Source organism: Patagioenas fasciata, chromosome 5 (assembly GCF_037038585.1).
Source record: "Patagioenas fasciata isolate bPatFas1 chromosome 5, bPatFas1.hap1, whole genome shotgun sequence".
NCBI classification, from domain to species: Eukaryota; Metazoa; Chordata; class Aves; order Columbiformes; family Columbidae; genus Patagioenas; species Patagioenas fasciata.
Genome location: NC_092524.1, coordinates 19913178 through 19936319, shown reverse-complemented (window position 1 = coordinate 19936319; position 23142 = coordinate 19913178). Strand labels below are relative to the sequence as shown.

General features: G+C 39.1%; 1 protein-coding gene across 7 annotated transcripts in view; it reads right to left on the bottom strand.

Moving 5' to 3' along the window:
• LRP5 (LDL receptor related protein 5) overlaps positions 1–23142 on the bottom strand; it is a 178768-nt gene that overhangs the window by 104756 nt on the left and 50870 nt on the right. For all 7 annotated transcript variants that reach the window (XM_065838054.2, XM_065838052.2, XM_065838053.2 and 4 more), the window contains 2 exons: positions 19332–19528; positions 17240–17371 (listed from right to left, as the gene is read on the bottom strand). In XM_065838054.2, the coding sequence (XP_065694126.1) occupies positions 17240–17371; positions 19332–19528 (329 nt within the window). The remainder of the gene's footprint in view (positions 1–17239; positions 17372–19331; positions 19529–23142) is intronic.

The following is a 23142-nucleotide window of genomic DNA, read 5'->3' as shown; positions in this document are numbered from 1 at the left end:
TTCAGCCAGCCACAGCACTCAGTTTCATATCCATCTTAGCTTCTAAATTTCTTCTTAATACTGAAGTATGAGTAGTGTGAAGCAGAGGAGCATGAAATACACACCTAGCAACTGATAACACAGCAATGTATTTCTAAGATGACCGACATCACAAGCATAATTGCACTGGAATAGATAGATAAGAATCAAATGCGTATGTTTTGCCTCTTTACACAACTGATTGCAGCTTCACCTTAGTTCACTGTGAACAAGGTCAGAGTTGAATGTACAAGAGAAGGGAACTGGCAGTCCAAGGCCCAAATTATGCCTAGAGATATTAGTTAGACAACAAGCTGAAATACGCTGTTAATACCACTCTAAAATTCACAAGTAATACCAAAACGGTCCTTAGTTCCTCATAGCAGCAATAATTGGACTCAAATTCATCTCATCCAGCCCTGCCATATGTTCACCCGTGCACATGGTCACACATTCACTTGCACGCAACAAAATATTTTGACAGGACAGCCAGGACCCCTTGAATCAGCAATTACATAATGACTACAATCTTCTTGCAAAGACTAAAAAACATGCCTGCTCCTGACATATTCAGCTGCTCAGGCTTCTTCTGCAGGCAAACACTACTGTAGAAATATTTGCAACCTCAGTTGTGTCCCACAGATGTACATGGCTAAAAACAGGGAGTAGAAAACTTTTCTCTGTTGACCTGGCAGATCAGAAAAAAATCTTAACTTCAGTTGACAACCTGGACATTTTATTGATAGTTGAATTGGATGCTTCTTGGGAAATTCTTCCAATTTCTAACATACCTCTAATTGTGACTTATGGGGAAAAAGAAATAATAAGGGGAATGAGCTACCTGACCAAATTATAGTTCTGGCTGCTTGGCAATTTCTACTGCTTAAAATTAAGTCAGTTACTACACAACTGCCCTGGTTTTGTTAAAAACAATACCAGTTCTCTTTTAGTGATTTTTTTTCTTTCAGATAAGAGCGAATGGGGTAACAGAGAGCGTCTGCCACAGTTTATTGTCGCCTTGCTATAAACGTTGACAAGAAGACCCTTGACAGACATGCATCTATATCCTTGGATATTAAAAAAAGTGTGAACAGAGAAAATGCTATCACAGCATATCTCACTACATTCCGCTTCTCACTTGAAAGTTGGTAAATGAACATTGACATGGGTTATTTTTTATAGGTGCAAAAACCCTGGATTTTATTGCAACACATTCTAAAATTACAGTGTTGGTTACAGCTGTACTTGACTCTGTTAACAAATTTCTGCTATAGAAAAGAGAGTTGGCTGCAGGCTCTGTGCACATCACTATGAGAAGAGAACTTGACATTGGTTCTCTCTAAAAAAACTGGAAAACATGCTTGTCTGCCTCATTATTTTTATCTGTATCATGGAGGTATTTTGATTATTACTGTTGGTAGGAATATTTTCAAGGCTACATAAGTGTTATGCTGTGACTTGCCTACTGTTATCCTAGATATCCTAGAACCTGTCTAATATATTACAGTTAGCTATTTACCTAGTGCTAAAATGCTACGACATTTACTTAGTCTTCAAAAACCTCTCTCACTACAGTCCTTTTGTAAACACATGATTAAGAGACTCCCAGCAGAGTCACATATAACACCACACAATGAACAAATGCCTCTTTGGGGGAGAGCAGGGAATGCATGCTATTCCAACATCACAATTGCAGCAACGAAACACTTCAGCCTAAGTTTATGTGAAGTCCTCTGTGCAAATCACAGGTCAGAAAAAGAGAAGTAATTAGGTCCCCTAAAGTTTCAATTTAGAAAGCATTTTAAAAGACCCAAGTTCAAATTGTTGTTTTATTTTTCCAACAGGCTTAAACTTTGAACTGTTCTGTTGTGTGGTTTTGGTTGGTTGGGTTTGGGTTTTGTTTTGTTTGTTTTCTCTAGTGTTTTTTTGATTCAGCAAAAGCTTTTTGCAGATCTTCCACATAATTTTTCAGAAGGTCTAATAGCCATAAAAGCAAATTAACTGTTCTGGTGAACAGGCAGAATAATATCTGAATTTTAAAAACAAACAGAATAGAAAACAAAATACCATTGAAGGCAGTTATTCTCACTCCCTGAAGACTATATTCTCTCTTTGCAATCAAGAAATTCTATAAAAACAGGTTAAAAGACTTTTTTTCCCCTCACACATGTGATGCTTACCCCCCATACCCAGTAATCAATTACTTGTAACATCTGTGCTACATATAGTGTTTACTTTGATTTGGTTGTTTTGTGCTCTCCTTATTAAAAATTCATGCTTCAGTGCTGGCAATGACAACTGTATTCTATTTGCAAAATGAACTGGAATCAGAGTTGACAGCAGCAAAGCAGGCCAGCTCAACAGCTTAGCAAGAATCCTTTATTCTTCCCTTGTCCCACTTCACGTTTGACAAGTAATACAGTAATACTGTAATACAGTAACAAATGCTTCAATTTATTCACCCAGCCTAAACAAATGCAGACTGTATTGGCTGCCTCTGCTAATCTATGCCAGAAAATGCCACGCTATTCCTTTCCCATTTGTCTGTCTGCTAATTAGGCTAGAACAATGGTCCATTGTAGGACTCTTCCCTCAGTTAAGTTTATGTGCATGTGCATGCAGCTGCACATATAGACTCAGCCTAGTTACAGGCAACTTCAGAAATCTCTGTATTTATCAGGAAAAAAAATATCAGATTCATTGTAAAAATAGGAAACCTTTTAGCTCTTCTCTGAAGAACAAACTAGTAAGCACTTTTTGAAAAGAGTGCATTGGAAGTACTTTGCAGGCAACTTTTTTACAAGCTGTTTGAGTACAGCTATCTCAGTATTCTTGATAAAATAAAAAGATTTATCAGAAAAGCAAGGGATTTTGCTAATTGCTGTAATGCAGTGAATTACCTGGCAAAGTTTCGGTGTACAGCAAAAAGTGGGGGGGGACATGCACAGAATATGGGGGTGGAAGAAAATGTCATTGTTCTGTAAGGAATGCATGAAAATAGGTAACGTTGCCATGCTGTTCAATAAGCTTGCCAATACTCAAAACAATTACAGCACCTTTTATAAGGGTTTAGCATTAGCCGCTCTTCACACAACAGGAAAAAAGCTGTAATGAAACTCACTATGGGAGGTTTAAATCGACAACACTGTGTAAAACCCCATTCCTGCTATTCAGCTTCCACAGAAAATAAAAATATTTAAGGAGTTGAAACAAACTTTGGTAATACCTAGAAACAGACGGCAATTCTTTTTCTGTATTCTCCTTGGGCACCTTAACAGCCAGTTCCAATATGAACAGCACTACACATCTCATTTCAGGTCTTTATTTATCTTCCAGGCTGAGAAGAAGAACATGATGCTTCATACTGCATGATGGCAGTGGGCTGGGAAAAGTTGGCCATGTACTCTCCTACTTGACACTACAAACTGGAGAGAGCACACAATGCACATCAGGTTTACCAATTTAAAACCAAGAGTTGTGTGCACTGGGCATATGCAACCAACAAAACAAACAGGAAAGGTTTCTTTGAAAGAATGTTTTGAGTGCCTACATTCAGACAGGACTTGATTTAATTGAAAAGTAAGTAAGCATAAGGAAAACACTTGTGACAAAGAAAGGAAATACCAGAGCCCTCACATAACTCATAAATTACATCATATCTGTCTGCATGTTACAGTGAAAAGCTATTGTCTACTGTTTCTTCCATTAGCTCAGTAGTAGACTTCTAATAGTTACTTTAGCTGAACCAGAAGAAAAATACTCAATTCAGAGTTTTGACACATTCATGCAGCCATTAAAAATAACCCCACAAACAGAATATTAAACTGAACAGCTGATAAGATCACTAGCACAAAGCAGCTGACTAAGAAAAAAGTCACGTTTCTTCCAGAGAAAGCCATTGCACCACAGAAGTCATAGTTACCCTATTCTAATTTAGGACTAAGCTTCTGTGACACCCCTTAAGTTTGTACATATCCAGTACTACACCTGTGAGCACAAAGCTTTGTAAAGTTACTACTGACAGAGGAGAAGATAACTCTTATGAAGACTTACTCAAAATAGCATTAGTAGAACAGTCATAACCATATTGGTAGTAACCAGAATCAAAGATCAACACAATTTTTTAGCCACCCCTGCACCAAGCAAAGAATATGCCCTTATACAGAGGTCTGATCCAAAAACCTCAAAGCACTTAATCTGCCACTCTGAGGTCTGCTTATACTATATGTACTTTGAAGAATGAGAAAGTTTGAAATGTTAAGTGGTAAATCTGAATGCTAGCTTACAGATATCATACTCCCAGCTTCTAGTTTTTATTAACAAAAAAAATGAATATCCCTTTGCACAGAATTCTTAATAATATTCCATCACAAGCCATGTGAAAAAAAGATGGCTCAAGAAGAAGTCTGTCAAAAACACCTGCTGCTAGAAAAATGGCACAGCCTTGGATTTCAGTATTTCCTGGGAAAGCATGGGTTTAAAGTTTAAATACACCTATTCTCTGCTGGAGATATACAGCCCCACTGGTTCATAGTAAGGAAACACTGAGTTCAAAAATGACAGCCATTTACTACCTAGCTTCTGTTAAACAGAGTTCTGGCACTGACACCTTCAAATACAAACAGACAATAAAAATTCATTACAACCCAACAATACACATAATTAAAAACAAACAAACAAAAACGCAAACTGAAAAGAAACAAACTTACAACACAAGGTGTTTCAAAAAGATTGACCAAGTTTCTAAGCATAGTAATTTCAAATTGGGTCCATGTTTTGAAACACCCTCTTTTTTTTCTACAACCTTGTTTATGTTGACTTCTAATTGCAGATGTTTCCCACTCACCAAGAGACCTTGAACATATTAGTTTCTCTGCACTGTTGTCCTTTTTTACACAAACAGAAAGAAAAATTACTTTACATCCCACGGGCCCTCTCTAAAGCTGAGAGCTCCATAATGCTTTGCAGTTCAACCATTTTTTATTATGTTCCAAGTATGATGGAGCCACAGAAAATTCAATTCTGAGCTAATACCAAACTGACCTCCTCCTATGACAAGGTGACCCACTTAGTGGATGAGAGGAAGGCCATGGATGTTGTACTTCGACTTCAGTAAAGCCTTTGACACCATTTCCCATGGCATTCTCCTGCTCATGAGCTTCAGCAGCTCATGGCTTGGATGGGTGTACTCTTCACTGGGTAAAGAACTGGCTGGATGGCCCCTCTCAAAGAGTTGCGGTGAATGGAGTCAAATTCAGTTGGCGGCTGGTCACGAGTGGTGTTTCCCAGAGATCAGTATTGGGGCCAGTTCTGTTTAATGTCTTTATCAATGATCTGGATGAGGAGATTGACTGCACCCTCAGTAAGTCTGCAGATGACATCAAGTTCGGTGGAAATATTGACCTGCTGGAGGGTAGGAAGGCCATTCAGAGAGATCTAGACTGGCTGGATCATTGGGCTGAGGCCAATTGTATGAGGTTGAACAAGGCCAAGTGTTGGGGCCTGCACTTTGGTCATAACAATCCCATGCAGCACTACAGGCTCAGGGAGGAGTGGCTGGAAAGCTGCCTGGCAGAAAAGGATTCGGGGGTGTTGATTGACAGCCAGCTGAACATGAGCCTGCAGTGTGCCCAGGTGGCCAAAAAGGCCAACGCCATCCTGGCGTGCATCAAGAATAGTGTGGCCAGCAGGACTAGGACAGCAATTGTCCAACTGTATTCAGTGCTGGTGAGGCCCCACCTCAAATACCGCATTCAGTTTTGGGTGCCTCACTATAATAAAAACACTGAGGTATTCGAGAGAGTTCAGAGAAAGGCAACGAATCTAGTGAGGGGTCTGGAGAACAAGTCTTATGAGAAGTGGCTGAGGGAACTGGGGCTGCTTAGCCTGGAGAAAACGAGGCTGAGGGGGAGATCTTACTGCTCTCTGAAACTATTTGAAAGGAGGCTGTAGCAAGGGGGGTGTTGGTCTCTTCTCCCAAGTAGCAAGTGATAGGATGAGAGGAAATGGCCTCAAGCTGCACCAGAGAAAGTTCAGATTGGATACTAGGAAACATTTCTTCACAGAAAGGGTTGTGAAGCACTGGAACAGGCTGCCCAGGGAGGTGGTTGAGTCACCATTACTAGAGGTGTTTAAAAGATGTATATGGCTGATGTCATAGGAGACCTCTCTCCATGATTTTTCAATACTTTTGTGAATCCGGAGGGAACCGAGATGACTGGAAGCTAATGTTGACCAAACATTGGCCAAAACTATGAGAAGGGTTGATGACCCTGGCAACTGCAGGTCTGTCAGCCTCACTTCCGTGCCTGGCAAAATCATGGGGAAGATTGTTCTGGGAGTTATTTAAAAACATCTGAAGGACAACACAGCCAGCACAGGTTCATGAGGGGAAAATACTGACTGACAAACTTATCTATATTCTACGACAAGGTTACACACCTAGTTGACCAAGGGAAGCCTGTCGGTGTGATCCTTTTGGATTTCAGTAAAGCCTCTGATACTCTCACAGTATTCTTCCAGACAAGATGTCCAGCACACAACTGGATAAACACAATGCAGTGCGTGAGCAAATGGCTGATGGGTCAGGTTCGAAGGATTCTAGTAAATGGGGTTATGTCAGGCTGCCGACCAGTCACTAGCAGGGTTCTGCAGGGATCCATCTTAGCGCCAGCACTCTTCAATGTCTCCATAAATGACTTAGACTGAGGACCTGAAGGATTGCTTAGTAGGTTTGTCAGTGACGCAAAATTGGGAGGAGCTGTCGACACTCTGGAGGGTAGAGAAGCCCTGCAGAGGGATCTGGACAAATCGGAGAACTGGGCAATCACCAGGCATGAAGTTCAACAAGAACAAGTGCCAGATTTTGCACCTAGGACAAGGCAATCCTGGCTGTACCTACAGACTGAGAGACAAGATGCTGCAAAGCAGCTCTGGGGGTTCTGGTCAATGGCAAGTCGAACCTGAGTAAACAGTGTGCCCTGGCAGCTGAGAGGGCAACTGTGTCCTGGGGTGCATCAAGCACAGCATTGCCAGCTGGGCAAGGGAGGTGATTGCCCCACTCTACTCTGCACTGGTTGGTCCTCACCTGGAGCACTGTGTGAAGTTCTGGGCCCCACAGGATAAAAAATATATTAAGCTACTGGAGAGTGTCCAGAAGAGGGCTACAGAGTTGGTGAAGGGTTTGGAGGGGAAGCTGTATGAGGAATGGCTAAAGTCACTTCATTTGCTCAGCCTGGTGAAGAGGAGACTAAGAGGAGACCCGATCACGGTCTACAGCTTCCTCACAAGGGGAGGAGTAAGGGTAGGTACTGAACTCTTCTCTTTAGCAGCCAACGACAGAACCCAAGGGAGTGGCAGGAAGATGTGCCAGAGGAGGTTTAGGCTAAATATTAGGAAAAGGTTCTTCACCCAGAGGGTGGTGGAGCACTGGAACAGGCTCCCCAGGAAGGCAGTCATCACTCCAAGCCTGAGAGTATTCAAGAAAAGACTGGACAACACCCTCAGACATGTGGTATGATCTGTGGGGTTGTCATATGAAGGGACAGGAGCTGGAATCGATGATCCTTGTGGGTCCCTTCCAACTGAGAACATTCTATGATTCTGTCATTCTAGATGAGGTTGGTTTAGTGCTACAGTTAGATTATGGTCAGACTCAGTGATCTTAAGTGTCTCCTTCAACCAAAATTATTCTATGATTCTATGATTCTAACATAATCATATGTTTAACTGTAAACACCATGGAAATATGTTATAAACAACTGTAAATTAGGGTTTGCAAATCTAGGTAGCGTCTCAACCTCACTGTTCTTACACTGATGCAGTAAAATAGAGATTGGCCATCAATGTTTGAAGAGGTAGCCAAGCTACAGCAGCTTATCAAGTTATCACTGGGACTTTGTCACTTTCTATGTGTATGCCCCTAGCCCATGGTGAACACAAGATTACAATATTTACACATACACCTGTTCAGTGCAGACACAGGGCATGGTTCTCCTGTAGCATAAAACCAGAATCAATATAGAGACTCAATAGTGCTGAAAAGTGAGACTATCGCTTTTTCCTTTACATACTATCCTTCCTGTCCCCACCCACCCCAACCCTCAAGAAAAAAAAAAGAAAAAAAAGAAAAAAAAAAAAGGAAAAAAAAAAAAACCACACCCAAAACCAAACAAACCACATGCCAAACTAACCACACACAAAAATGAGCTAGTTATCATCTCTAACTAGACAGTGCTTCCTAGCCCTGGAAAGTAGTCACCAATCTGAAACATGCACCAAAGCACAAAAAGAGAGCTTCATTCACTAGCCCAGCAAAACCACTGACAATAGAGCTAGAAGATGATATGGGAGATCTTCTAGAATACTTCTCACTCCCTCGCAAGTTTCTTCTTTACAGCATGTTTCTAATGGCTTTTATCCACTGAAAATATAAACAAGGCCATTTTCATATGAAGCTATTCTATTTTGTCATTACATGAAGTACTCCTCATTTAGGAGAATAAAAGTTTAAATGAATCTTCATAATCTTTTCATACAGATCAAGTAAAATCATAAACATAACATATTAACAAAAGGGGTAAACAGACTTAAGACAAACAAACACAAAATTTTTCTTAAATAGAGTAGAAGAGGTAGCCTCTAGATTTCCTAGATTGTCAGGTACCCATTTCTGGACAGTTTTTACATCCCTTTCTGGCAAATGTATCTCAGTGAAATATGTTTCCACATGACACTATTTCTCATTGAGTAAATAGTACCCTAGCCCATTGTTTTAGGGCTACAGAATCAATAGGATGTGTTTGGAGTAAGTAGCACAACACAGGTCAGATGCAGTGAATGAAATGCCATTTCCTCATTCAGCCCACTGCGCCTCATTTTCATAGCCTGGAATCCGGATAATTATCCACCTTGCACAGGAATCACCGTAGACTACTTGTACATTTGATCTATTGTCCAAATGCTTCCTCTCCTTTAGTGCAAAACACCCTTAGGCCCTTTCAGTAGATCACCTGCTGTCTGGAGGGAATTAATGTGGCTGTAGGCATTGAGAGCAATGCCAATTACCCAAATCCCTCCTTCAGAGAAGGATCACAGTAATCTTTAAGAAGACCCATCTGAGCTTAACAAAGGAAAAACATGAGATCAACAATTCCTTGATAAGCCAAGGAAGCATGATACACTTTTGGGAGGGCTGTAGGGAGAGGCAGAACGAGGAAAAAGTCCTCCGGAACTTCTGGATAACATCTCCCTATGGTAGTCAGATACTGGGCATAGGACGGAAGACACCTATGAAGTCAAAGCATCCTCCAATCAAAAGACCGTGGTTTCCTACAGTTGCATTTCAATCACAGGCTGGGCAAGGAGGAGAGACAGGCATGCATGTACCTGTCAAGGATCTAGGAAATAGGGGAAAATGGAGTTTTCCTTGTTTATTTTCTCCATGACAAACAGATTAAGACATGAGCGCTCCTTCCCAATACAGCCCCAAATCAATGGTAGAATATAACTACAGTTTATCTACTGATATACAAGATCTCTCTTTCAGCATCTTCCAAGTGCTAGAAGACTCCTGATAGTTATTTTAGGTTATTCACACAATGCCAACAGAAGCTTTCTCAAGTACTTGAAAGAGCTGATTTACAGCAATTATCCCAAATAACAAATGTGTCCCTAGCCCTACCCTTTCACAAAGAGGCTGTTCATCTGTAATTAGCAGTTGTTCTGCTTAATCAGAAAGTCTGTATTAGTCCATACTGTTTCTCTTTATTAATCAGGAAGATTTGTTAGCAAAAGGTTCTTCTTCTCAGGTGGTTAAATTGCATGAGAAGAAATACTTCACAATGAAGGTGTTTGCATCTGCCTGCTTGTCTTGCTTGGAGGCTTAGCTGCTCAAATAACCTGATGATTGCTCAGCAAAGGAACCGCATACACAAAACTTCTAAAATGTATGATGTGCACCAATAAACACATGGGAGATGAGAAAGAAGGGCCTTAACATTTTTTCCTTCAGTACTCTTCTATCTCTTGCATAAAAAATAGTGTGACCCCTGCAGCATTAGCCAGCAGGTTCTAAAATCACTTTTCTGTTTTGCATTGTGAAGTATGGCAAAGAGAAATAAGACACTGGGAATATTATCCAACCCTGATCAACTGCCTCAATGTGCTGGGTCATCTGAGACATGGCTAATTTCCACAGGTAGCTGGGTGAATGACAGAGCCGGAACAGCTGACCCAAAACTAGCCAAAGGGATATTACATACCACAGAAGGTCATGCCCAGTCAGCAACTAAAACCATGTGCTGCTCATTCACCCCACCCCACCTTCAGTGGGACATGGAAGAGAATCAGGAAACAAAAGGCAAAACTCCTGGGTTGGGATAAGAACAGTTTAACGGAATGAAGAGAGAAGAGGAAGAGAGAAGAAAGAAGAGGAAGCATATATAAGGTGAGGAATACACAGCACAATCTCTCACCACATGGCAATCCCAACACAGCAGCTCAACTCCTCCAAAGCAGCAATTGTAGATAGCAGACCACAGCTCACACAAAAACCTACTGAAAACACAGCATCAAACTGCATGGTCCAGAGGGAACTGGGAGCATCCCAGACCATGCTGCTCCCAGCAGTGAGAAAGAGCACACTGTGACATACAAGCACTAAGCGTTCCTGCACTTGAGCATTTATAGCACACACTAAGTGTGTGTATATGTGTGTGTATATATATATATTAAAAAAAATATATATATTCTAACTTGTAAGTCAATTTACTGCAAGGCAATAAAGGTGATCTTCCTTCATTCTAGACAATGTAAGGAATTTAAAATACATGTTGTGGTTTAAGCCGAGCTGGCAAGTAAGCACTACGTAGCTGCTCACTCAATACCCCACAGTGGGATGAGGGGAGAGATTCGGAAGAGTAAAAGGTAGAGATTAAGGCGGTTTAATAGGTAAAGGAAAAGCTGCACATGTATGCAGAGCAAAAGAAGGAATTAATTAACTACTTCCCATCAGCAGGCAGGTGTTCAGCCACATCCAAGAAAGCAGGGCTCTCCATCTGGTATTAATATTTACTTGGGAAAACAAACACCATACCTCTGAACATCCGCCCCCTCCTCCTTCTTCCCCCAGCTTATATACTGAGCATCATGTCACATGGTATGGAATATCCCTTTGACGAGTTTGGGTCAGCTGTCCTGGCTGTGCCCCCTCCCAGCTTCTTGTGCACCTGGCATGGTGTGAGAAGCTGAAACAACTTCTTCTTTAGCAAAAACTAAAACATCAGTGTATTATCAACATTATTCTCCCTTAAATTCCAAACCACAGCACTATAGCAGCTACTAGGAAGTAAATTAACTCTACCCCAGCTGAAACCAGGACACATTACTATAGTGTTGCTTTTGCAGCCTAATTCGTTACCTTGAATTACTGCAGAAAATAATTTATGTTTTTATAGCCTTTTTTGGAGATGACTGTGCTCAGTCTACTTAGAATCATGTAATATCTTGAGTTGCAAGGACCCATAAGGATCATCAAGTCTAACACCCTGTTCCTTGCAGGACTACCTAAAACTAAACCATTATGACTAAGAGCATCATTCACACGCTTCTTGATTTATATCTATACTGGGCAATGTTCAGTATATTAAAGAGACATACTTTAGTTGGCACTGCCCTTAGTTCCAGGCATTGCTCCTTTGTGTGAGTTTCAAAATTGCAAGAGCATTTCTCTGAGAGTATGACAAACTTGGAGGTCATGGACAGGGAACGGATATCTCATATAGATGGACATCAAGTTCTTACTGCTGTTAAAGATCAGAACCTGAATTTAGCACTACAAGATAGAAGTAGTCTAGCTACAAAAGGCTAATGATGCAGGTTGCCACTAAGTACTTCCCCTTGCCAGATATTTGCTTAAGTTGCCCTTGATTTGTCGTCTATTGTTTGCATGGCATGCCAGTACACCTATACCTCAACCACCTACATACGTTCTTACCAAGAGGTCTCATCTTGCTTTCAAGTACAAGAAAGGGAAAAGACTCATCATGCTTTCCAAGACAAACAAAAAGAAAATAAACCAGTGTAAAATTAAATCTCCAAGAGTTTCCGGTGTAAACAATGCTTATAGAAATGCACAAAAGTGTTTGGGTGTGGGTTTTTGGTTTGTTTTTTTGTTCGTTTGGTTGGATTTTTGGGAAAGCAAGCACAAAAAGACTCCTATTAATGGAGACTTAAATTTGGTTGTAAAAGGTTTCAGATATAAGAAATGTGTATAACTTAACACCCAGGAATATTTGATTTATTAAACGCACGTCTGACACAGGTTGCATAGGAAACAGAGAAATCACCCAGCATAGAATTAGAGAGTAAAATACATCATACAGTTGTTTTAGGTTAACTGCAGTGGGTAGCTCAGCCCCACCCAGCCACTCACTCCCCACAAGAGAAAACTCATGGGTTGAGTTAAAGACAATTTAATAGGTAATGCAAAAGCTGTATGCTCAAGCAAAGCAACATAAGGAATTAATTCACTATTTCCCATTGGCAGGTAGGTGTTCAGCTAATTCCAAGAAAGCACGGCTCCATCACACATAATGGTGACTTGGGAAGTCAAATGCCGTAACTCCAAAGGTCCCTGCTTCCTCCTCCTTTTCCCCAGCTTTTATTGCTGAGCACGATGCTGTATCATGTGGAATATCCCTTTGGTCAGTTAGGGTCAGCTATGCTGGCTGTGTCCCCTCCAGACTTCTTGTGACCAGCCTACTCGCTAGCAGGGCAGAGGGTGAGAAACAGAGAAGCCTTGACACTGTGCAAGCACTGTTCAGCACTAACTAAAAAAATCCCTGTGTTATCAACAGTTTTCGTCACAAACCCAAAATATAGCACCAGATGAGATGCTATGAAGAAGACAAACTCCATCCCAGACAAACCCAGTACGGCAATATTAGTAAAATGGATCATAAACTAACGATGTCCAGGCCATGTGAAACTGCTGCAACGATGTTGCGTAATGAGTAAAATTCTGTTACTTTTACTGAAATATTTTATCCCTATACTGCAGCAAAGCATTACACATTTAATGAGAAACAAAAAGAAAACTGGAACACCGCTTCCAGAAGCTGCATGGATCTGGACTAATTCTGACATTGTGTAGCTCTGTGTGTCCCTGCTGAAGTTGAAAATATACAATAAAAAAAGAACATTAGTTAAAGCCCTAGTTTATCCTACTTATTACAGCCCCATAGCCATAGGGCCAAGCTAGTAAAAACTTAGGAGGGAAAGGTGGGGAATACTGATCTTTCACTCAAAATGCTTTCTGGTATGAGGTTTGGGTTATAGGTTTTAAAATGCTCTCAAATTAATTTTATTTCATTTACAATTGACTTATTTGGCACCATGATACCAGAAAATTATGTGCAAGGAGAGTAGGATCCTTTGGGAATGCAACACTAACAGGTAGAGGGAATTTAGGAAGTCAGAGTGACCACTTACAGGGAAATATATCCACTTTGAAGAAAAAAGATGAGGTTTTTTATATTCTTTAAGAAGATTGCACCAATAGCTGTATGCCAGAAACACTGAATACAACAGAAGGAAATTATAAATTTGCTAAAAACATAAGAGAAATAGGCTCCTGAACACTGTTAACAGGAAACCGGAGCCATCAGAGACATACAAGAGACTCATGAATCAGACTAATTCTGCTCATAAGGAAGATAAATGTGATCCTTAAACAAAGAAAGAAAAACCTAAGGATAGCCATGAGTCAGCAAAATGACTGAAAGAAGGTCCTCAAGCTTTTGAATTTCCACCTTCTGCACTGCTTTCTCAACTGGCATATTTGCTTTTCCACTGCTGATCAAACCAAACTTTGCTTCCCTGAAAATATGCATAGAGCACTCATAGTTCTTACTTTGGTCTTATGACTTTGCATCAGAAAGCATCCAAAGCAAGAAACTGCTGAAGATCAACTAAACCAGGCTTGCCATTTTATGACTGCATGAATAAAGAGCTAATTAGGTAGAATTACACATTTTAAATGACTGCAACCAAACCTTTTTTCCTTCCTCAAATATTCATGTCATTGCTCAAGCAGGCTTAGAGAAGATTTAAAAAAAAAAAAAAGCAGCAAATTAAAAACCAACAACAAAAACCCCAACCAAACAGGAGCAAAACCCACAAATCAAGAAAGTCGTCTAGTCTAAGAACCGAAGCTCCATTTTGAAACATGAAATTTAAGAGGTCAGTCATTCCTGGACGCTATCTGCTACCAAGAGTTACCACTGACCAGGCCATGCTCTACAAGCACTTCAGACTAGAGCAATCAGGCTCTGACAGGAATTACAAATTGTAACTTCATTATCTTCTACACAGGCAAGACTGGGTTCACATACCTATCTAAAATCATATATTTGGATAAATTCACCAAGACAGTAGTAATCCAACACAACTTCTTATGTAATTCCAAGGATCATAGCTTGAATGCTCACTTTGCTAAGAGTACATGGTCAGGTGTAGCTGATTTACTTTCTAAATTTACAACCCCCCCTGCTCGTTGATATGGGAACTTCAAGCAAGCCCAGAGGATTTTCAGAGCTAACAAACGAAAACAGATTTAATATCACAAGTCTGAAGGGAAGCAACACAAAACATCTACCTGCACAAAATATGTACAGCTTCCTAGAAAGAAGCGTATACTTGATGCCAGTTGCAATCTATGTATTTAATACCCATTATTAGTGATGGATATCTACTATAGAGCTAATTTTTTTACTATTTGTTCAGAGCAACTGTTTAGAGACAGAGAGAAAGCAAGAGAATGAATCAACACCAAAAGCCAAAACTACAGAATAACAAATTATTCTTAACACAGATACAACACTTATGGCTTCAGCATATCAGAAATTACATAATTAGAAAAAGTGTAAAATTCCAATTTTTGAGTTTCAATGCATCTAAACACAACCCACAGCAAAGCAAATAGTGGCACAGCCTGTCCTTGACATCATGTTTTCTTAATTATCTAGGCCCATTACAGTTCAACAGCTACAGAGCTCTCATATCTGAACATTACCAATATATACATTCTTCAATACCCAAGAGATCTGAAATTGCCTTAGGGCTCCAGAGCTTTTCTGCAGAAAAATACTTTCTGACAGAGATACAAAGTAACATTGTATAGTTAGAGTTGCACCAGTAAACTCCCACTGCAGACAAAGATGTTGAGAACAGAACACTTCTTCCCTCTTGGAGACAAATCCGCAGTAGCATCTGTGTAATTCACTTAAAAGCCTAATGTCAAAGAAGCTGATTTGCCCAAGTGACTTTGTACTCTGGCACTTCTGCCCAAGCCAATATAGGGAACAAAATGGGGAGGTGGTCAACACTGTTGCAATCATAGTTCCTGATACAACTTTACTATAAAGGACTTGTACACAGAACAAAAAGACAGCTCATTGCAACCAAGGAGTTAACTAATAAGAGAGGAAATTGAAGCACTTGGATATCGGCGTAAGGCAGACAGGACTACAAAAGATGTGGAATTTGGGAAAGAAATAAACCATAAAACTGAACCAAAATGGCACATTCTTATGCAAAATCAGATTTCCTGTTCCTATCCCACTTTTTTGCCCTCCTTTGACAGAACACCATTGACAGACTGGCCTGAAAATGAAAAGGTGAAAGTATAGTATAAGAAGTCAATCCTGCTTGTGCTATCTGCCAAAATGCTAAAGGCAGGCTGACCTTCATTCCCACTGCCAGAAACATGAGGTCAATATGAACGTCTAAAAAGGTTGTCCTGAGCATTCAGCAATGTTTTTTGAAAGCTGTGAAAGGGAAACTTTCCAAAGCTGGAAGAAGGAAAGAGAAAGGTCTTTCAGCAGCTGCAATAACTACCTCATAAGCCTTTCAATTGTAGCAGGATGAGTTAATAAAGCTGGACCTTAAACCCTGGAGGTTCAGTGTTAAAATTCTGCTTCAAGTTCACAAATGAAAGGAATCTATTACACTTGGTTTAGGACTCAGATGAATCATGTCACATCAGAAAATGACTTTACTCTTTGACTAGACTCATTGAAAACACATCAGAGACAAGCAACAGAGTGTCTTTTAGTCTCTTGGCAGAACATTTTCCAAAACCTTGCTTCCTAGTGTCCTACTGCTGTATCAGTGTTAATTGCTTGCTTTTGTAAGATGCATTTTTAAAAGAGGCTTCTTGATCAATGACAAAAACAAGCTTTCAAAGTATACCACTAGACTCACTCAATTTATGGATATGAAATATGCATCTAATTATACTTTTCAGTTAAAGCATGTACTCCAGCTATTAGTCTCTAAACAGCTTTCTACTGGTAATACTCAAGTGTCTCCTACTTGTATGTGACATGGAACAGCCACCTAGAACATTTTTTTCTCTCGCTCAGTTATCTCAAGCAGCGAACTTTACAAGCCTCTTCACAAAAAGCCTTGCCTCACTTTTTGAAATTAAATATAACATCTGAAAAACACAAGCTAGACCCAGGAAGAAAAAAATCCCAGTGCAAATTTCTCATAAAGCCTTCCCACAAAGCAGCCCAAAGGGAAACAGAGGGATGATTGATCTTTGGAATGACAAAAATCTGTACTTTCAGTTTAAATCTTAATTTTGAATTATTTTGAATTTTTCTGTACAGATTATCTCATTATAAAACTAACTGAAGCAGGGGCAACTCATTGGACTTGACCTTGAACAAATTTTTGGCACATCTGTGCCATTGTTAACTTCGAGATGCAACTGGAAGGCAACAACTTGGCCAACCGCTACAGCATCATTGACCGCTACTGGACAATGAATGGCAGGGAGCAGAAGTCTGTCCATGGCCCATTGTCCAAATGGAAACACGTCTCACAATAGCCTACTTCTAATAAAATTCCTCTGCAATGGGCTCCACATACTACTTCATTCCTACAGAGAACTGGCAACACAAAATACAGTCAAAGACACAAACTACAGTCAAAATGTTCTGATTTCAGATGCAAGGGATTACTTTAGTTCATAACAATCACTTTCTTTAGTAGCTTGGCAGGAGATTTTGGTGCAATATATCTGCCACCTTCATCAGGACAAGAGTGACATTTCAGTGTGTCAGGCAGTTCCTTTCAATTAATTTCCTCAAGGCTCAACTTTTAAGCAAACCCAAAACAAGTCAACACTGGCTCTGTAGAAAAACGAAGGTCCTACCTGATTTGCATGTCCTGCCATCATCTTCTAGCTGCACACCAGTGGGACAGGCACAGCTGTAGAAGGGATCTCTTGGAGACAACAGGCACAGATGGGAGCAACCACCGTTGCTTTCTTCACATGGGGTGTGAACTTCAAGAAATGAAACAGATTTATTTTAATTTTTCTAGAACCCCTAAAGTCCTCTTTTCTCCATGAGGAAGAAATAGATCCCAAATGACTGACACCAGCTTTTGTGCTAATAGACAGAGGAAGCACAAAATAAAGTGTTTGATTCCCCTTTCCCTAGTGCTTACTTCTAGGGGCATCTAAATAGAGGTGCACGCAAAAGTTGATTTTGAAAGAGCTGACAGCTCAGAACGTTCTCACTATACAGTTATTTCAATGCTTCTAAAGCCGAACATGGCTAAGGAACTTTGGACATCTGTTACTTTCTGGATGCTGGGTCTGCTAAGCATCATGAAAAATGAAAACAGGGCTTGGAGGGTAGTGATGGGGCAGTGACCATTTCTATGAAATAAGAACAAATATAACAATTTGCACAATTACTACATTAGAGTAGTGTTGCATGTTGAAAATATCCTTTCCTACTGCAAAGCTTTCACAGCAAGACATATTCCATAATCATCAGGAAATCTAGACGAGTAACATGTAAAGTCCGCAATTTTGAAAATGTAAAAATGGGGGCAGGGGAACAGGACAGGGACAGACAGATGACAACTGCATGCACCTCTCTCGTTCACATGGGAAAAAATGGCAGCAAGAGATGAAACTATAGGCATAAATAATTATGTAGAGTATTGCCAGTTATTAAAAAAAATATTGCAAATTGTGAAAGATCCCTCCAAAATCAATCGTATTTAAAATATGCATCTGACCTGCTTAATATAAAACCATAACATTTATAGCTAATTTGGCTTGTGGTACTTCCACTGACAGCCACAAAGAAGAAAAAAAAGGGAGAGGAAGAAGTCCAGGCCTGATCTTAATGAAGTCAATGGCATCTGAACTATTTTCAGCACATGCTATTTCCCTATGTGCCACATTTCCTTTGTGACTGATCCAGAAATACTATGACCCAAGGCTGGGACATTCCCTGAGCTAAAAGCAATGACAAGAATTCAGCATAGACAAACTCTTATCTGGATCTGTGAGATAAACCAGGGTGCTGTGCATACCAAACAACCTCAATGAAAACTTCCACATGTTCCATCACCAAGATGATCTCCAAACTGCTTTTGCTTACTCTCTAGTCTATCTACTGACATCCTATAAACTTTACTGGAATAACAAATGTTATCTTTAGGGAAGCAGACTTTACAGTTGGCATAAATAAAGAAGCAATTCAAGTGGCAAGAGTATCTCCCCTAAGCAAGAGATTATTTTTCCCAATGGTACTCAACTATATACATTTCCACACCATTGCTTTTAAGTCCCATTCTCACAATCCTAGAAAAAATCTAGACCAACTGCCACATAGAATCACATGCACACATGAAATATATACAGCCCCATTTAATTCTCAGTTGTCTACACTTGTCTTTCTTTGAAGTACCATCACATGTAAAGAAAAAATAGAGGCGTGCATATGTTTCATATAAAAGCTCAGAACTAAATCCCTTCCATACTGAAACATTCATAAACTATTTGTTACCTGTTAAAGATTAATATGATAAAGTCTAGACTGCAAAAACCACATAAGTACAACATGAACACTACATATTTTGTAGGTAATTCTGCTTATTTAAAAAAAAAAATAATAATAAGCATTTTTTCAGTTGTCTGTAAAATAATGGTGTTAAAAAGATGCCAGATGAGTCTCTATCATTCTCATTCAGATATTCCAAATCAAAAGATGTCACTGAAGTACTGCACTGAATTTTGGATTTTGTTACCAACTGGGATGATGAGTGGGCTCATACCAAGTCAGGCTAGAAGTTTTAAAGAAAGAGGTCCTTATACTTTTAGCAACCAACCTCCTGACAAGTGTTCAAAACTTTACAACGTCACACTAACCATTTTAATAATTAACTTTTTTCCAGATAGGTAAGTCACAGTAATTCAAAAAGTTTCAGGGAAAAGTAAAACCTACAGTGTGGCTGCCGATCTGGACTTAAGACCTGGATGTCCATCGGTGAATATAAGGCAGACAATATTTCTCTCCTTTTCTCTCCCGTCCTTTTGTTACACGCATGAATGGAGCGCGTTTGCCAGTCTGTCCAATACAAAGTGTCCCCAGACAACGTCAGTGCAAAGGGATGAGTAAGAGTACCTTCAACAACTTTTTGCCTAGATGAAAGGAAAAACAAGGATTAAATATGCATTACTTCCAGGCAGAAAAAACTCTGGTTCTGCAAGAACTCATACAAGAATCATCTTCCTTTAAAAAATTCACTGGACCGAAAGATTCACCTGGTGATAAAAGACATTGCTCCTTCATAGCAGTAAGGACACAAATATACTGGGTTTCATACTGACACAGTATCTGACTCAGCTTCATATCGACCTCTGAAAGGTCACACCAAAGTTCCTTAACAGGCTGTGCAAATACCCAAATACAATTGCCTTCTGGAAGAAACAGAGGTCTGAAGAGTGATCCTCCAATTAAAGCATTACTTCTTTTTGTCACCCTATGCAACATATGAGATCTTTTCCCAGGACTTCAGTTGCACTCAGTCCTTTCTTGTAGCAGGAAAAGGAAGAAACAATCTGAGAGTCTCTTTAAATTACCCCTCTTAACTTGGTCATCAGCAGAAACAAGCAATTTTCAGATTATCTTTTCAAATGTAGAACAAGGAAGGGCCACGTATATTTTTTCTAAGACTAAATATTTATAATTAATATAAATCAGAAACACTTCAGACATTTTTCAATGACCTCTTTCAGCCACACTTCTCTTCTGGGGATGCATATATTTTCACATTGGTTATTAGCTGAACTGAAAGCCAAAAAACACATGATATTTTCATCATGTTTTCTAAACTCACAGAATTCTCAAATTTACACATATTGCAATAAATCTGTATAATTTAGATTCAATAGTTTTGGAGACATTTACTAAGTCTGTTAAAACACACTTGACAATTCCTCAGTCAAAACAACATGAAGACAATTTTCACAAAATTCCTGCATTTTATGTATGTACAAACTCAAAGACACACACACCTTCCAAGCCAGTGTTACAACACAGCAAAAAAGCATACAAAATTTTTCATCATATAACTTTGAGAAAGCTGAAGTCTCAGCATCATGCTGAAGGAAAGTAAGGAACATATTTTTCTCATACCTGTATTCAGATCTGTATTTAAATTATTTCCATTGAAGAAATTAAAGAAGAAAACAACAAAACCCACCAAAAAAACCCCACCAACCTCACATTTGGGAGTGAAAAGATTGTGTTTCATTTTGAGCAGCATAGCTACCATTTGCATTTTCCAGGGTGAGGGAAAAATAAAAAGTTCCCCCAAATTCTTCATATATATTCAGACATGGACAATTTTAAAACAGACTGACACATACAAACAAATATTTGCATATACACATACAAAGCAAGTAATGTGGAAAACAGAAAACAAAATTATTCTTCTTTCTGTTCTTGAGATAAAAGTGAAACTACTCTAAAATTCCTGTTCTTCAAATTATCACTACTACTCTCACTATAAAACATGATAGAAAAAATAGAAATACTTTCACTTTTCACAGAAATTATTTCACTTTCTCTTTCCACTCTCACCTTTGCTGTTGCTGTTTTACTAGTAACAGCAGCAGCTGTATTCTAGTATCTTAACAGCTGTTTTCCACTATATATTGCCCCCACTTCCATCATTCTTAGATACTAAGACTCTACTTCTCCTGTAATTACATGCCTTGAAACAGTTTCAGCTGATGTGCTTGCAAACTGAAGCTTGCTAAGATATAATCGGCAGGTTGCTTCAGTAACATTAATCCACCATGTAGAATGCAAATTTCTTCTTTATTTGAATTCTGAAGTGATTCTGGCATGAGAGGGGTAGAGAGCATTTGGAACACATTAAGATTTCTTTATTGACAAGTCTGGGTGAAATTTATTCTGCTCTATGTTTAAGAAACGGAAGCAACCTCCAAAGTTTTCATCTAGTTTGAACCACTACTAAGGTTCACCTTGATATCAGAACCTAAGAGTCCTGACTTCACAGACTTCTGTTTCAATATTGATCAGTGGAAGAGAAAAAATAATAAATAAAATTTTCCTTTTAGAAGAGTTGACATTAAGATCAATATTTATGGTATTTTATTAATAAGCATAAAATTTTAAGAGGGAAGCTTTATCGTGTGGTAACAACATAATATATGCACAGCTGAATTACATCAAACTATTATATTGGACAACACCTAGAAATCCATGTGCACATAGACACAAGTATTTCCAGAATGCATCCTGCATACGAATATCCTGACATCAAGTATGCATTTACACCCTCCAGCAATTTAGTAAAATATGTAAGAAGTGTACAACAGTGAGCTATTTTTTTTAAGGCAAAATAAATTATTTTTTCCTAAAATATTTTCATTTAAGGTTCAATAAAACACTACTTGGGAGGTGGTGAACATGCACTAATCTATCACAAAATTATTTGGACAGAATGCTGAAACTAGTGTATTCACAGGCTGGCTCCCTTTCAGGTAGCCTTTCTCTACCTTAAAATGAGAAAAATAAACTTTAATTACCAATTACAACTTTAATTTTTAACACATATATGTGAGTAAATTTTATACAATTTGTATGTGCATAATAACTGCAGAATAAGCCTGGAAACCTTACTCTCTGCCACTTGCGTCCAAATTGGAGAAATATATTTATGTTGTATTGTATGAAAATCTCTCTTTGACTTTTAATTTTGAGAATACATTTTCTTTGTGAATCTGCATACAGCTTTTGGGGTCCCACTCTCTTCCATAAAGGTTTTTTCCCTTTTCTATACTTCTGACTGTCAGGCAGTACTTGTCCCTTACTACAATGCCACCACTATCTAGCTCTTACAGAGTGCTCTCAAAGGAACTTATGAGTGTTTTATAAAGGATGGCAATATTGTTACTCCTCTTCTATGAATGTGAAAATCAGGCACAGAATGCACCTCACTAAAAATCTGAAAAACACGATGGAAAATGTAGTGTTTTTTTTGTGGGGAGGCATATTATTCTATTACACAGATATGTGTGAAATAAAACTCCTTCAGCTTTTTAACAAAGTAAAATTGTTTCTTAACACAGACATTTAAAATGTTATGAAATAATGAAAATGAAAATGCCATTTTAAACTATCTGAAGACCAAAGCTGGACTAGAATGCAGAGACTTGCCTCCTTGGCAAGACATTTCAGTAGCAGATGACAGTCACCCTTCAGGACCACCTCAACCTGCCCTTTGAACACTGCAGAGAATTGAAGGCGTAATTTCAAAGGTTTAGCTCTGCCCTGTCTGAGGGGTCACCTCTGTGTCTACAAAAGCCAAAACTCAACAGCACACTTGTACAGTAGCCACCAACCAAAACTTCCACACTGTGCTTTCTTAGCCACCAACCAAAACTTCCACACTGTGCTTTCTATTAAGCTTCAGGAAAATCTGCTCCCTGCTCATATGCAGTCTGAAATAAGCTGAATTTGGTTAATTTCTAGGCATGCCATGAAGGACAGCTTTGGAAGGGGCCAAGAACAAGTGTGTATCAATGTATAGTTCCTGCTAAAAAAAAAAATACAGTAACAATACTGTAAAATCCCTGTCACTAGTTAAATGTTAGATTGCATAGGGCTGAGGATAAGCACCTTCAACTATTTTCAAGACAACATGAGCCTAAAACCAAAAAATCCTGCTGTACAAGGCATCTATAAGCAGTTCTATAGTGAAATACTGTCTTACTTTTAAAAC